The sequence below is a fragment of the Tenrec ecaudatus genome, chromosome X, assembly GCF_050624435.1.
Source record: "Tenrec ecaudatus isolate mTenEca1 chromosome X, mTenEca1.hap1, whole genome shotgun sequence".
In the NCBI taxonomy this organism is placed as follows: Eukaryota; Metazoa; Chordata; class Mammalia; order Afrosoricida; family Tenrecidae; genus Tenrec; species Tenrec ecaudatus.
The window spans coordinates 137,178,308-137,195,946 of record NC_134548.1 but is presented as its reverse complement, the minus strand read 5'-3'; the positions used below and the strand labels follow the sequence as shown (position 1 = coordinate 137,195,946).

At 39.8% G+C, this 17,639-nt stretch overlaps 1 protein-coding gene across 3 annotated transcripts in view; it reads left to right on the top strand.

The window, feature by feature from the left end:
* Positions 1 to 17,639, top strand: part of TENM1 (teneurin transmembrane protein 1) — a 697,668-nt gene that overhangs the window by 371,679 nt on the left and 308,350 nt on the right. For all 3 annotated transcript variants that reach the window (XM_075538255.1, XM_075538256.1, XM_075538254.1), the window contains exons 7-8: positions 9,674 to 9,873; positions 11,395 to 11,605. In XM_075538255.1, coding sequence (XP_075394370.1) covers positions 9,674 to 9,873; positions 11,395 to 11,605 — 411 coding nt within the window. The remainder of the gene's footprint in view (positions 1 to 9,673; positions 9,874 to 11,394; positions 11,606 to 17,639) is intronic.

Below are 17,639 nucleotides of genomic sequence, written 5' to 3'. Positions count from 1 at the left end.
CACCTATTCTGCACATTCCATCCGAATGCACTTGTACAGTATGCAGCCTTTTGTGTCTTGCTTCTTTCATTAGCATCATGCCTTCATTGTTCTTCCATGTTATAGCACATGTGAGATTCCCCCCTCCTTTTTATGGCAATATAATATTCAATTGCTTGGAAACACCACAATTTCTTTTAGCATTCATCAACTGAGTGGCATTTTGGTTGTTTTCACTTTGGGACTACTTACTGTGAATACTTATATACAGGTTTACGTATGCACATATATTTTCCATTTCCCTAGAGTATATGAGAAAACTTCAAGAAATAAAAAATAAGGGTTCCTGGAGGGGGCAGGGGATAAAGGGGAGTTGATATCAAGGAGTTCAATAACAAAAAAGTGTTTTGAAACTGATTGTGGTAGTAATCATACAATATTGCTTGATGTGGTTGACCTATAGACTGTTATGATATTTGTAAAAAGTCCCCCAAAAATGATCAAATAAATCAATAAACAAGCAAACAAATAAATAGGGGGGAAAGATAAGTTCTTGGGAAAATGCCATTACTGTTTAATTCCATTTTTCTACAAACTTTTTGAAACCCTCTTTCATATTTAGGAGGAGCGTGGTTGGGTCTTATGCAAATTCCATGACTAGCTTTTTGAGAAACTGAGAAATTATTTTCCATAACAGTTGTACCATTTTCATTTTACCAGAAATGTATGAGGGTTCTTATTTCTCAACAGCCTCCTTTATCTATTTTTTTTTATTTTAACCATCCTAGTGGACATGAACTGACTTCGTATTTTGATTTGCATTTCTTCTAAGCAATGATGTTGAGCATCTTTTCATGTGCTTTCTAGACACTTGTGTATCTTTCTTTGAAGAAAACAGCTTTCAGATCCATGATCCATCTCTCAACTGCTTTATTTCTTCTTTTATTATTGAGTTGTACATTTTTTTCGGTTTTCGAGATACATATATTAGATCCATGGACTGCAAACATCTTCCCCATTTTGTAGACTCTCTTTACAATTCGTCAAATTCAAATTTGCCAGTGCTTGTACATTGCAGTATTCGATGATTCCATTTCTATTTGGCAACCTGAAATGTCCTGAAGTCACATTTCATACATTGGCATTTCTATTAGTACTGTATTTGTACAGTTTCTTCTTCTAATTTTGGATCATGGCACATTAGAAAATTAAGATCCTGAAAATTTTACTCCATCTGCACCATTAAGGTCAACTCTACTTTGAAGAATCACTCTTTCCAGGTGTGCCTTGCAACCTGAGGGATTTGTCAACCTGAGAGAAATGTTCTACATTTAATTATATAAACATATGGCCAACTAGGTCTGGATTGATGTATTGAAGAGCAATGGTTTCACATACATCATCAAACAGAACATTTCAAGATCTAGCATCAAGGAGATGGATTGATATGTTGGCTGCAACAACATAGCAATTGCTGAACTATAGCAATTGTGACCATGGTCCAGGATTGGACAGTACTCTTCTGGTGTGCATAGGGTCACTTTGAGTCAGAACCCACTTGATAGCACCTAACAAAAGCAATAACAACAATCCTGAAGATCATCACTGTCTTTGCTATGATAATATCCATATGCATACATGAAAGGCCAGTTAATATGACTACTATTTAAGCTTGACATGCCAATTACTAATGGCAAAGATGAAGAAATTAAAGATTGTTTCCAACTTCCAAAATCTGAAATTAATCATACATACTTTCAAAATGCTTTGATAATTACTGATGATTAAAAAGCAAAATTGGGGGGAAAAAGAAGTAGGATGGGTAGTTGGAAAATATGACCTTGATGATCGACATGTTGCTCAAGTTTATACGATGGAATTTTGCATGACATTTTCACAACAAATACTTTTGTCCCCAACAATATTAACAATGACTACATACATGGATATTTCTTGATGGCATATACAGTAATCAAATTGACTGCATCTGTGGAAAAAGACCATATTAATCAGAATAAGGCCAGAAGCTGATGACATCGATTGCGCACACGCAAGTTCAATGCAAGTGCAATCAGTTTTCCTTTTATTGCTTCTGTTTCAATACCTATAAAACTTCTCCCAAATCCCTGTATTTTTATCTAATGTTGTTAGCTGCCATCAGGTTGGCTTCAATTTATAGTGAACATATGTACAACGGAACAAAATACTTCGAGGTTCTGCTCCATCTTCACAGTCATTCTTATATTTGAGCCCATTGTTGCAGCCACTGTGTCAATCCTTCTCGTTGAGAGCTTTCCTTTTTTTTCTCTGACCATCCACTTTAACAAGCGTGATGACCTTTTCCAGGGACTGATTTCTCCTGATGACATGTCTAAAGTAATTGAGACAAAGTCTGGCCAACTTTGCCTCTAAGGAGCATTCTGGTTGTACTTCTTCCAAGGCCAATTTATTTGTTCTTTCAATATTCTTTGGCACTTTCAATATGCTTTGCCAGCATCGTAATTCAAATCCATCAACTCCTGGGGCTTCCTTATTCACTGTCTAACTTTCAAATGCATATGAGGTGTTTGAAAATGCCATGACTTGGGTCATCTGTACCCAACAAAATACACAAATTATAGGACAACCTCCTTGATATCGTAGCCAAGTAAAATTTTTTTAAAATATTTTATTAGGGACTTATACAACTCTTATCACAATCCATACATACATCAATTGTGTAAAGAACATCTGTACATTCATTGCCCTCATCATTCTCAAAGCATTTGCTCTCCAATTCCCCCTTTGCATCAAGTCCTCTTTCTTTTCCCCTCCCTCCCCACTCCTTATTCCCTCATGAGCCCCCAATAATTTATAAATTATTATTTTGTCATATCTTTCCCTGTCTGAAGTCTCCCTTCACCCCCTTTTCTGTTGTCCATCCCCCAGGGAGGAGGTCACATGTAGATCCTTGTAATCGGTTCCCTCTTTCCAACCCACTCTCCCTCTACCCTCCCAGTATTGCCACTCACACCCCTGGTCCTGAAGGTATCATCCTCCCTGGATTCCCTGTGCCTCCAGCTCCTATCTGCACCAGTGTACAGCCTCTGCTCTATCCAAACTTGCAAGGTGGAATTCGGATCATGGTAGTTGGGGAGAAGGAAGCATTTAGGAACTGGAGGAAAACGTATTCTTCATAGGTACTACACTCTGACTGACTCATCTCCTCCCCTAAGCCCCTCTGCAAGGGGATCTCCAGTGGCCAACAGATGGGCTTTGGGTCTCCAGTCTGCACTTCCCCCTTCATTCACTATGATCATCCAACAACCCTTGTATCAGTACATTGATAGGGAGCTGTCAAAGATTCCGGCTGGATTCAAAGAGTACATGAAACAAGGGATATCATTGCTGATATCAGATGATTCTCGACAGAAAGCAGAGAACACCAGAAAGATGCTTACTTGTGTTTTATTGACCGTGCAGAAGCACTAGGATTTTTCTTCTAGTAGTTATATAGTTTTAGATCCTACAGTTAGGGCTTTGACCGATTGTGAGGTCATTGATTTATGTGGCATAAGGTTAAGTATTTAACTTTTTTTCCCCCATGTAGGTGCCCAGACTATTCTTTCTCCCATCAAATTGACTTGGCATCTTTGTTGAATATCAATCAAGTGTAAATAATAAGTTTCATGTCTTAACTTTCATTTCTATCCCATTGACCATATATGTATCCTTAATCCAGTAAGATCATAGCTTGTTTTTGTTTTTTTAATTGTAACTTCATAGTAAGTTTTGTGACAGGGAAGTGTGTACCTCCCAACTTTGTTCTTCAATCCAGTTTTGATTAATCTGGATCCCTTAAATTTCCATGTGAATTCATGATCTGCTTGTCTACTTCTTCCAATAGAATTTTAGTAGTGATTTTATTGATAATTTGGGAAGCATTTTTTCAAAGACATTTTGTACCTTGCAAAGACTAGTGTTACAATTCTTTCATTTTAAAAATGGAATTGTCTTCTTAATTATATTCTCTTTTATCATTGCATCCATTCATATTTATTTATTAATCTTTGAATAATGTTTTGCCAATGGCAAGATTTTTATAAAGAAGCTTTTTAATTCCATTTGCCCCTTGATTATGAATAAGTATGTGAATCTACAAAAATATAATGAGAAATTCGGATTTCACATCATTCTACTTTTTACCAAAACTAAATTCACAAAATGCTTATTTCATGTACCACTGGTAATCCGCACACAGAAACTTCTACAACCATAACTCATAATGCACTATATGAGATTGCACATCAAGTCACACGAAACTGATACTTGCAAACGGATGTTTGGCAAATCCTACTTAGTGGTCAACAAACAACACCAACAGAACTAAAACTTTACAGTTTATTAGGAAACGAGGAATTTGTTAACTGTGAAATCAAAAGAAATTCTTTTAAGCAGAGCATTTTTTCTTGTGAATGATATATGTTGAAAAAACGATATACAGAATCAAAGTGCAAGCCAAACTAAGCCCTTTAACTAAATAGGATTTGAGCAATGTCAATTCATTTCTGTCTGAAAAGACATATGCAATACTTAGATAAGCTAGTGCACAGATACCTGAAGTCTTTTTGTGTCTGAACACAGTTGTTTATATTTATAATGTATTTTTGAAATGTAAGATTAGCTAATGGACTTTTCTTCACAGTCAGCTATCTATTATCAATGTCAATAAGACAAAAAGATTTTATTTATGCACAATTATCCACACTTAATTCCCAAAGGCCTATGTTTGTAGATTGCTTCCATTCTTCCGCTTACTAAACCTTCTACTGAAATAGGCAAATAAGTTGTCAACACTGCTGTCAGCAAAATTAGTTAGCAGCACTACAGTGGTAGTCATTCATGGAAGCAGTATTTCCTAAGTGCATACTATTTGCACTGTTTGTTCTTTCTTTTCCTTCTCTCAGCTTACTTTGTATTGCATACTACACAGACTGAAAAAAAACTCAGCCCTGAATATTTGAGAGTTACATACACATTATTCTTCTGTAGTTCATATAGAAAAAAATAAATGATGGTACGTAGCTGGAAAAGTAGACTTTCACTGTCCCCTTTTGATCTCTCCATGCCTTTGATTATGAGGAATAGGGCTTGATTTCTCAGTTCATTTTTGCTTTTGCTTTTTTCAAGCACTGATATCCCAAAAGTGACAGACTTGTTATCATGAACAAAGTATTACTACAGTTGAAGGAACACAAAACAAAAAAAGATGGTGTTTCAGTCATAAGACACTAGAACTAATTCTTCCGAAAGACCACACCAAAGCCATTTGATGGTGACCTTTTCTCAAGGTTTTAACATGCTGTAGGATAGGCAGATAAATTAAAGGCTGAATATGCTCTTAAGGTATATTTCTTTAACAGCTCTTCAGCCAATAAACCCTTTTGTGAAGGTGTAAATGTCTTTGAAATGCATGCCCTTGACTTTGTCATTTTTAACTGGTGACCTGGTAGTGGAATCTTATTACTGACCACATGTCAATCTCTTCTACCAGTAGTCCAGCAACATCGAATGATGCAGCTCTGTACTTAGTGGGGGGGGGGGGGAGAGAAGCATATATATACCGAATATAGTTATTTATCCCATATTCTACATATTCTATAAAGGCATTGTTTGATAATCATGCTACAACTATTTACTTGTGTGTCTTTGTCTAGATAGACCAAAGTCTTGGTTTGGTCTATATAGTCACTGCACACAGTGTCTGTCACCAAGTCCAAGCACGCCTCCATGTTTCCCTTGCAGGTGGCTGGTGCCATCTTCCCCCATGGTCAATATTCCTTTGTTTTTTCCTGCTCAAGCAGTTGATGTCTGTGTTACAACATATAAAGAGAATGTTTTGCGTAAACAAAATTAGTGGATATCAGTAAGACTGAGATAACTTCAGTACTGCACAGTTTGAGACAATCTGTGTGTGTCAGAACTTTACCTTGGATTTGTGCATGGCAAAGTGTTGTATGTCTTACTGGAGAGAGTGTCTGTTCTTCCTAGGCTCTCTGATGTGCCTCGGAATAATAAGTGATTAAGTGAAAAGGGAAACAAGACTGTTGGAAAAAACACTGTACCTTCAAGCAGCCCATTAACTGAGCTGCTGACCGTTTACAGAGAAGCAGAGTTCTTCTTAAGTTCTTGCATATATATATATATATATATATATATATCTAATGCATTATATTAACCCAAAAGAGCTTTCTAGAATTACATGTCATATTGTTTGTCCTGTCCCTAGTTTCCTTCTCTTCAGTGCCTTTCCTTTGGGGATAAATTAATACAGGCTCATTATCAGTATATTGCCATCCCTACCTCGCTCGAAGAGATGATACAATGGAGTGGGCTATGCAGTGGTGTGAATTGCTAACGGAGAGACTTCTTCCTTTCCAACTCAGGAAGCTTTATAAAGGTTACAAGCGCTGAGAAATGTTGCATCTGCAAGCTGTGAGCATGCCTTTTCTCTAATACCAAATCACTGCAATTAGCTTGCTTTGCTATTTTTATTTAAATTATAGTCCACATGTTCGTTCATTTCATGTCATTTCTCATCCATTACCTGTCACAGGGTAGGGCCATCTTCTTTCGAAATCATTGTTATAGATGACTTATCCACATGAGATGGTCCATGGATATCTATTCATGCTGATAGCCAGGAAAGCCCAACAACACACCTTCATGAGTTTCTTTGGATTTAATGAAGGCCGTTTCCACTGCTTCGTGATGCAGTAGATGTGGCATCCACTGCAGGAGGAAGAGATGATGTCGCGTTTTGAAAAGCATGGCGATAATTCTTAATGTCCAACAACCAGTGTTGTCTCGATATTTTTATCGAATGACAGCTTCTGTATTTTTTATTCTCCATCCTTTAAAAAAAGTATTAGTTGGACCTAGAAAATACTGAATTGTTTCATATTCATACTGTTTTCCCATGACCAAATGATGTACTTGAAGAAGTGGTAAAAAGCCCCCAGGGAGGTTAGCAGTGAGAGACACTACACAGCAGTTTGCGAACAGAAGCACCCGCGTACACACAGGCTCAGGGGAGGCAGTGGGCAGTTTGGGCACTGGAGGAGCTCCTGTGGGCAAAAAATTAGCTGTCAGTGAAAGAGAAGGTTCTCAGTTGGTCATTTATCATCTGAAGGGGTATATTTTATTGTAAATGTCAAGGCGACAAAATTATGTGTCCTGTAATACATAATTATGTTCAGAATTGCATTTGAAATCTATTATTAACAGTTAACAGCGAACATTCTTAAAATAGTTATTACTTTTGGCCTTAACACAAAAAATCACTAATGGAGGCATTTGAGGGAGTTAAAAGCTGCAAAGCATTGGCCTCGGAATAAAGCCACCGCAGGTGCATTTCTTCAGGGGCCATTAACTTTATACTGGTGAACACAAAGGACAGAGACCATGTGTGTTTTTCAACGGTGTTTGGTGTGGAGGAGTTGATGGCTGAGAAACATAAAGGTGGTATGAAATGAGGCCCAATTTCACTTTGCCTCCTGAGGTGTAATCGTGGGAACTTAAAAATCAAGGCAAATTAATTCTCACCCCTCCTCTTTAGACCTCCTTTCCCCACCATCGCCTCACAACAAATGCCCCAGAAACACGTATTAAGCTAACAAATTCGAAAATATGGCAATAAATTAAGGGCTGATTGTCCAAAGTCAACATCTTCGCTCACAAATGAATTCCTTCCTGGTTTCCTGTTTGTGCTCCTAGTGCTCTCAAAAATAGCTCTGCTCGGCTTGCCAAAGGCAAGCTCCAACCTCTCTCAGCCCCACGCCTAGTTGCGTCAAGAACTTGGCTTCTCAAAGTGTGGATTGTGGATGAAGTGTCATTTGGGAACTTGTTAGAAATGCCTGACCTCAAACTGCTGGAATCAGAATTTGCATTTTAATAAGACACGTTTCCTCCTCCGGATTCCTGAAGCACATTACAGTTTAGAAGCTTAGAATCTTCCTTTGCATTGTCACTCATAGCTTCCACCTTCTTTCCATTCATCCCACGATTCGTATGCATTAGCGTGTGCGTTTATCCACATGAGCTTTGGGGGAACATCTACCATTTAGAACGTCATGTCTTTTCGCCGGTCTTTTCACTCAAGTAGGTGTTGGACTGCTAACCGCAGTTCAGAGGTCAGCGGTTCAAACCCACCAGCTGCTCCAGTGGAAAAGGAAAGATTAAGCGGCCCACTCTGAAGACTTACTGTCTCCAAAACTCTATATAGGATGAATATGATTGATAACTGTCTCAATGGCAGTGGATTTGGGGTTTTCTTAAGTCTTCTACCAAAGAACACAGGCGACGCCATGGTTAAATGTTAGGCTGCTAGCTTAAAAGGTTGGCGATTCCACCCCTCCTGCTCCTCTGCGGGGAAGAGATGTTACAGCCTGGGAAACCCAGGGGGACAGTTAGCATCTGTCCTATCGGGTGGCTATGGGTCAGAACTGACTCCAGAGGCTGGGTTATTCCTCTATCATGCTTGTGTCTCCCTTCCAGAAGCTGTCATATTTTCTGCCTCAGGAAGGCCCGTTGGGATGTACTCAAAACCCTCTCCTCTCTTACAACCGTGGATGGCTTTCCCATCCTCTAGTCACTAAACCCTTTTAACTAGGATCTTTATATGTGGTGCTGTAGTGGCTTTTTTCTCCTTGAGCCTGTTTCTGATTTCTTCTCTCTCATGTATATACATATCCTTATATGAAATCGTTTCATAAACCTTATGGAAATGAGATATTATTTTTTAATTGCACGGATCTCAAAATCACTGTACACCAAAGTAAGCATAACATGTCTGAATGGGACCTGGTTTCAGATGCTAAGAAGGCTGAAGTAGACATTTGAAAAATAAATAAAGAAATAGACAGATAAAGCCCTATCCGAACAACATGTATCCTGCTAAAATTGAAGCAGGAACAAACATCAAATTTTTGGAGAAGCTCAGGTGGGAGAATAATGAAATCACTGATTAATGTTTTATGAAAAGTTTACGAGAATCAGCAGTTTATAATTGAGAACTCATTTTAAGAAAGGACTAGATGATGTTCAAGATAAAGCCCACACAGGCAGACCAGCCACATCACTTGGCACAAAAACAGAGCAACCTTGTTCGGGCTCTAATGAAAGAGAACCAACAGTAGCAAACAGATAAATAAATAAAAATAGCGCCAGCAACATTTCAATTGGTTCAGTTTACACAAATTTGAATGGAAAATTAAAATTGAAGCACACCAGCCTGTGTGATCATGAGGTGTGGAAGGGATCAGGTATCAGGTATCAGGTATCAAAGAACAAAAAATCATATCGTTGTGAATGAGGGTGCGTGCAGAGTGGGGACCCAAAGCCCATTTATAAGCAACTGAACACCCCCTTACAGAAGGGTTGCGGGGAGGAGACGAGCCAGTCATACGGAGTCCATTAAGGAAGGCTCCTTGGAGAATATCCCATTTAAGAAAGACTTGTGTGGTGAGCAAGGTACAGCTAAGTAGGTCAAGGTGTGATATATCTATTCTTGAAATACTCGAACGCATTGCTTCATGAATTAAGATTTGATATATGGATTATTATAAGAGTGGTAAGAGCCCCCAACAAAATGATCTCTTAATAATGTCTAATTAAGATTAATATGATGTATCATTCTCTCTCTTTTTAAATCCAGTGTTTCAGAAGGGCCGTGCGATAGACACCGGAGAGGTCGACATTGGCGCACAGGTCATGCAAACAATCCCACCTGGCTTATTTTGGCGTTTCCAGATTACGATCCACCATCCTATCTATCTGAAATTTAATATTTCTTTAGCCAAGGACTCGCTGTTGGGAATTTATGGCAGAAGAAACATCCCACCCACACACACTCAGGTATTTGATGATAGATTCCTCTTGAACCCTTTTAGAGGGTGATGGGATGAACTGTTAATGGTTAGTGATTTGCAAATTTCTGTGGGAGGCTACGGTAAAAATTGGAGAACTGTATAATGAAGACATTTTTAGAATAACCATACTCAAGGTGAAGACACAACATGGCTTTGAGAACTAAGACTGAGGAAAGGGAGCTTTTTGAGAAACTACTCTTGAAACATCAATGTCAACTGGGTATCCATGAGCCTCCGCAGCCCCCTTGCTGTCCTCTGGGCATTCATTCGTCCTTGCCCCAACTGAAGGCAAACAAGCCAACCCGGAATTGGTAGAGAATGAATCCCAAGGGCAGGATTTGTCAGACATGTAGAAAATTTTCCTGGATACTGTTAGGAATAACTCAATGAAGTAAACTATTCTGTGGTTTACATAGTCCTTCAATATCCCAGAGCCACCTATATATCCCATTTCCTATTATTCCTTCCAAGCTGCGTAAAGCCATTTGAGACTCTCCTTTCAAAGCAGTAGTGAGAGGAGGTAGGGCAGTCCCCGGTTTATGAACATCCAACTTTGCCTAATGTTTAATCCTGAGTTATGGACCCCCTCCCATAAAGCCTATTGTATTAAAATTTTAAGGTGTATACAAATGACTTGTGATAACAAACAGTGCTACTTTGCAATAGGAACCAAAATATCACCACTGCATTATTATGCTAAAGATAATTTAGCATATCAGGGAATGTATCTTTAATGTTTTTTATGCATAGAAAAGTACACAATATACCAAGACAAACATTAGACTAACTGACATTAGAAATGAACTGTACCTAACTGTTTTGACTTACATACGAATTCAGCTAAAAGGCAGATTTAGGAATAGCACTCATTTGTAATCCAGAGACTGCCTGTATAATCATCTCATGTTTGCTTGCTTTTTTAGCAGGTGTGACTGAACTCCAAAGCTTTCTTCTGGATCAGAATAGGTGCAGGGAATTAGAATGCTATTCAAATGTGGCTCCCACAAAAAAAGGAACTTAAAGGAAACATATGCCAAATGCTTGCCCACTGGCTAGAAAAAAAGGGAATCCTTAGGATGATTTCTCTCGAATTTGTCACTCTTCATTTGTTTTTAAAACTGCAGAAATGTTTTAATGTGTCGAAAAGGTCACTGTAACATTTCTGAAAAGAGTATGTCTTTTCAAGTATCTTTTAAAAGATCCTTAAAAAAGAGATTCTCTTGCATAATACTGATACATAATAATAAATCTTAAAATACAACAGAAAGCATTTTTCCTATTTTTCATTTAACTTTAAACAATGGTTTTTGACTAAACTACACAGCTGAAGGGTTTGCAAAATCAATAGTGCCTTTGAGTTCAAGTATACTTAAGCATGAGTACCCTCCTTCTCTGCTTTGTCCACGTCTGCAGCAAGGCGACGCGGAATGGGGCAATTGACGTTAGAGATGTCCGTGAGCCTACGGATAAGAATCATGGCTCACATTTGTGTTTGCGTTTGTCCCAGTTTGATTTTGTGAAGCTCATGGACGGAAAACAACTGGGCAAGCAGGACTCCAAGGGCTCTGATGACAGCCAGCACTCCCCTCGCAACCTGATCCTGACGTCACTGCAGGAGACAGGCTTCATAGAGTATATGGACCAAGGCCCTTGGTATTTGGCATTTTACAATGATGGGAAAAAGATGGAACAAGTATTCGTATTAACTACAGCAATTGGTAAGCTGCCTGGGCTATTGTCTTAAACTGACATTGTAAAGCCATGACCGGAATGAAAGTGATCCTGGTGCTAGTTCAGCTTATTGATCATTCTCTTTGAACACTGCTCCTCAGGAGAGGTCGCTATGAGAAAGGTTTGCGCTGTTGTCATTGAGGTTGTTGAATTGCTGATCAAGGTGCTGTTTGTAATGCTCCGTTTGCGGCTGCTCTTTTAGGACCTTTCCTAGCCCTCTCTGGGCTCTCAGCTGAAGGAAGGCCTGGAAAGCCTTCCTTCCCAGACTTCCGCTGTGGAAAAGGGAAGAAGCGAGAGAACTCCTATGGATTTAAGTTCTGCTTAAAGCAAAGACAGACCTTTTGAAATAGAACCAAAACAAAAGAAAACACAAGCAGCAGTCCTATTCCTCTGCAGAACCACTGATTCTAGCACCACAAGAGCTCCAAATTCCAACAGTATTTGAGACAAGCCTTGAAGATAATAAAATAGGTTATACGAAGCCATGTCTTTCCTTTTTTTTTTTTTAGTTTGAATATCATCAAAATGTCTGTCTTTCGATGTCCTCAGGGTGTTTGGAAATACGTTCTTTTTAATGCAATGCCTACATACACTCTGATTCATTTGCACTTTGGTCTGTCAGGGATAGCTCACTCTTTCTGGGGGGGGGGGTTAATATGTTCCCTTTTACCTTTTATCCGAATAAAGCTGAGCTCTTTAGCTCTGAAATTCCACTTTTAGAGCTCTAGTGGTCAACAACTCGTAGCTCCAGTATTGTACTGCATGAGTTTTCCTAAACACGTGTCTTTTAAAAGAAAGGAAATATTTTAGTGTTGTCAGTTTTCTATGCAACTTCCACAACGTTATCCTTTAGTTAACCTGTTCAGCCATATGTTTCAGAAGATGTGTTGACTGTTAGTAGATATACCATCTGCTCTTTATAACAATTGCATTTTATTTTACTTGCTGCCAAAGACCTTAAGTCAGTAGAAAATGGTACTCCAGCCATGACTATCAGAAACTTTCCTCTAAAAATAATCACAAAGGTCATAAAAATATGCATTTGTTTGTTAAATTTGCCAAAGAAAAAAAATAGATGTATTTGTAGTCTTGTCACTGTTTTCCCACTGTTACAGAACTCAGCAAGGATAGCTCTTTCATGATACTTTTCTTTCAAGACCAAATTACGATATGCAAATGAAATTAGTTCTAAGAACTTGAATTTGCTCCTAAGAAATCAGTGAAATTAGAAGATCTGAAATATTTGTGAAGATGTTATCACTTTCTGTTATTCCTACCCTTAAGAAACTGAAGTTGAAACACTAACCAAGCCATTATCTGACAGCTATTGAGTCAATTCTGACTCACAACGTGACTCTATAGAACACTAGAACCATCCAATAACATTTCTGATGCTGTCATCTTGGAGGAAATGAGACTGCTTCATCTTTCTTCTGTGGAGCAACTGACGGGGGTTGAACCACCTGTCATGGATAGCAGCCCAACGTTTAACCCATTGAACCACACGGGCTCCTTTAAACAAGCCATTAACTGTTCGCAAAAAAAACAATAGACTCAGAAACATGCCTACTACCTTCCTTCCTCCCCCCAAAATAACCTTTGGGATGCAAATCCTGTTGTCCTGAGATTAAGTTGTCAGTCTCATATGCAACAACATTAGGGCTTTTTCCTGGCTCAAGTCAGTTTCTCTACTATTTTCCTGACTTTTAAAGAATAGAAGTAACCCAAACATTTCTCCTCAGAGTCCACTTACAAAGAATTCAAGTAAATTTCAAATAATGAAAAGATATTTAAGTCATTGATTCTTCAAATTCTCCCCGTTATTGTTTTTAATCTTTATAGTTGATCTTAATCAGAGTTAGATGAGGCTGATGTATTTGATTAAACCAAGTGAGGGGTGTGTGACTTTTAACTGTGCTAAGTGTTTCTCATCCATCTATTTCAAGATAATGTTTGAATCGGTTGATTAAATTTAACTATACTTGGTCTACTACTAATAAGCATCAAGGCAGTGTTAACGACTAACATTTATTGAGTTATTTATAGGACCTGACTTGTATTAATATCTATGCAATTTTTCTCGTTATGTAGGCAGAATTGTCAATATTCCCTAATCTAAGATAGCCTGCTCTGTTACATGATCATGTAGACCATTTATGGAGAGTCCCTCTGCCCCCGGCTCTGCACTGAATATTTTATATTCAGTTGTCTTGTTTCATTTTCATCACAGTCTTGATACACAGGCATACCAATCCTCAGATTACAAATAAGGACTTGGAAGCTTGTAAAGGGGACGTCATCTAGCAAGGTCTCACAGCCAGCATGTGACAACGTGACAACGTGGAGACTTATCTGATTCCCAAATCCCTGCCCTAGTAGGCCCTAGTCATTTCAAAAGTGTGGCCATTGCATTCGGCTTCTCCCAGGAGGAAAACATCTCCCAGGTGCAGAAGCCCATCATCCGTACAGATGCAGATACCAAGGAGCTTTTGACTCTAGCACAGGAAAAGGGGTTACAACAGAGAACTTTAAAATCGGCCTCAACTCGAATGACCTGGAGTCTAGGAAGTGATGCTGAAGTAAGATTGAAAAGCTAGAAGGCAAAGCTGACCTGAGGCCAACATAAATAGCAAAGCACATTCTTTTCCCTCACTAGTTGTTTGTGTTCCCGCTGCAGCCATCTTCCTCCCAGGAGTCCCCAGGCTGTCTCAATGTCCCTTTGATACCCAGTGGAGGTGGCAGCTTCCCAAACTCTTATATTGTCTTCTTGTCTCATTTGCATTGGGGTCATAAGCTCTGTGCAGCAGCGTGGGCCCAGAGACAGCTCTTGGATAAGTCAATAAGATGGAGGGATTTTTATTTATTTTGATAGCAAACTTTATTCAATATTTTTCTAGAATAACTACATTCCCAGAAGGTGACTCCCTAAAAGTTGTCAATAAGATCAGGGATGAAATTACATTCACATACATTTACCTTTGAAAGCTTTCCCCATGTCTTCCTATTAACCATCAGAGCAGGAGAAACCCAAATGTAGATTTAAATATTGCTACTTGTTACTTGACACAAGTAAGCCTGATACGTAAAAAATAAAAAGAAGAAATAATTGTGCCATTTCTGAATGAAGAAAAAGTAATCTTGGTGCTTTTTAAAAAAATAAATTATTTTATTGGGGCTCATACAACTCTTATCACAATCCATACATACATTAATTAAGTAAAGCACCCTTATACATTCGTTGTCTTCATTGTTCTCAAAATTCGCCGTTCACTTGGGTTCCTGGAATCAGCTCATTTTTATTTCCTTCCTCCCTCCCTCCTCACTCCCCCCTCCGTCACGAACCCTTAATAACTTATAAATTATTACTCTATCCTATCTTACACTGTCCAGCATCTCCCCTCACCCACTTTCCTGTTGCCCATCTGCCAGAGAGGAGGTTACATGTAGATCCCCGACATCGGTTCCCCCTTTCTACACCCCCTTCCCTCCTGGTGTCGCCACTCTCACCTCTGGTCCTGTGGGGTTCATCTGTCCTAGATTCCCTGTGTTTCCAGATCCCTACTGCACCGCTGTGCATCCTCTGGTATTACCTGGTCCGCAAGGTAGAATTGGGATCATGATAACTGTGGGGGAGGAAGCGTTCAAGAACTAGAGGAAGGTTTTGAGTTTCATTGTTGCTACACTGAACCCTGAGTGACTCACCTCCTCCCCACTCCCCCTCTGCTGGGGATGTCCAGTTGTCTACAGTTGGGCATTGGTTACTGATCATGTGCTCCCCTCATTCACGATATGATTTTCCCCCCTTCTTTCGAGCTTGAAACTTGGTCCCCTCGGCCCTTCATGATCACACATGTTGGTGTGCTGCTTCCATGTGGGCTTTGTTGCTTCTGGGCTGGATCCCCGCTTGTTTACATTCAAGCCTTTAAGTCCCCAGACGCTATATCTCTCGATAGCCGGGCACCATCAGCCTTCTTCACCACACTTACTTATGCACACATTCTTCTTCAGTGTTTATGTGGGGAAGATGATCACACAATGATGGTTTTTGTTCCTTGGTGTCTGCTACCTGATCCCTTCAACACCCGTGTTCACTTTGGCTTGTGTGCTTCTTCTCTGTGGGCTTTTTTGCTTCGGAGCTAGATGGCCACTTGTTTGCCTTCAAGCTTTTAAGACCCCAGATGCTATATCTTTTGATAGCCGGGCACCATTAACTTTCTTCACCACGTTTGCTTATGCACACCTCTGTCTTCAGCGATCATGTCGGGAAGGTGGGTATCATGAAATAACCTTTTAGCTGAGCAAGAAGCTATTGTATTGAGGGAGTGTGCACGAGGAAGCCTAATGTCCACCTGCTCCCCTACTACTGAACCTATAAATATATGCACATAGGTCTGTTTCCCCATTTTTCTTTGTTTTTCTCTTCTTTTAAATTTTGTATTTCAGTAGCTTTTTTGTTTGTCAGTGTATCATGTTGCTGCTGTCAACACCACGTACTTATATGCCACTTGGGTGCTGTCAAAGCCATCTGCATTTTTATGCATATATTACTATATCTGCAGGTCCACCTAGATAAGATAGGCTGGACAAGCAATATGAGAAGAAAATAACGAGACCAACGGTCCCGGAGGGACATGAGAGTATTGGGGGTAGGGGAAGGGAGGAGGTGTTGGCCAACCCAGAGACAATGGAACAATGAGTGGTTCAAACCCAGTGGCAGGGAGGGGATGGGAGGACTGGTAGGGAGTGACCAAGGGCAAGGTAACTGAGAGTAATTACTGAAACCAGAATGAAGGCTTGGTGCCTTTTATGATGATCTTTTATTTATTTTTAATGGTGTTCCATAAAGAACCAATGTTCAAATGGGTTAGAAACGCTCATCTCTTTGCTAAATGTGGCATTCTTGCCAGCTCAGGTGTAGTTCAGCTCCGTTTCCTAACTCCAGGTCCAGAGAACACGCCATCCTGAACCTTTAAAGGGCCCTTGGTATGTGTTCATGCTAGGTTGAGAAGAACAATCTCTGCTACCGCCACTGAGTTCTTTGTTTTCTAAGAATTCCCCAGACGAAGGAGGTACTACTTTCCTCTTGCTTTGCATTGGTTCCATTCCAGAACTCAGTCTAGATCCGGAGTGTTTTAACTGGAGGCTTGCTACTTATGGCACCGATTCTCACATTTCAAGGAGCACTTGCAGGGTCCCTTGTGATACCTGCTGAAATGTAGCTTGCCGAGGTAAGCCTTCCAGAGACAGATTCAGTAGATCTGGAGGGAAGCCCAGGCTTCCACGTATGAACAGCGCCCTGCTCGTCCTGTTGATTCAGGCAGCCCCTAAGCCACACTCGAAGAGATGCTCCTTCTCTGTGCTCATATAAACTCTTGTTCCCTCATCACTCAATGACAGCTGCCAGGACCGCTGCCTATAATAGCCTTCTGATTGGAAAAGCTCATCCAAATGAAACTTGGTTAACGCAGATAATTTGGTTTGGAAAAAAAAGGGAAACTTGGTACTTAACTTGAGTAACTTAAGGAAAGTGTGATTTTAATAGGCCAGATCATAGAAATTCAGAGTTCACGAGAGCCAAAGAATGGAACATTTATAGAATGGCATTATGAGAACACGATACCAAACTGCAAGAGTAAAATGTGTTGTTAGCTGCCCTTCTATCCACCCCAGACTCATTGTGACCTTGTTACTAAGAGAACAAAGCAGTCTCTGGTCTGAAGTCATCCCACCATGATGCGTTGTGGAAAGGGCCATTGGGCTCCATAGGGCTTTCGTTGGCTGATGTTTGGCATTAGACTGCGAAGACTTATCCCTGTCCATCTTCGTCTGGATGTTCCCTTGAAACCTGCTCAGTATCACAGTAACCCAGGAACCCCAATGGTGGCTACATGTGTCACAAGGGGCATTGGCCAGGCATCGACCCTGGGTCTCCCCTCTGTATGATGAGAATTCTACACTGAACCACCACTGCCTCCAAACAAGACTCAATTCTCTATGCCATCAGAACCCAATGGAGTTTTA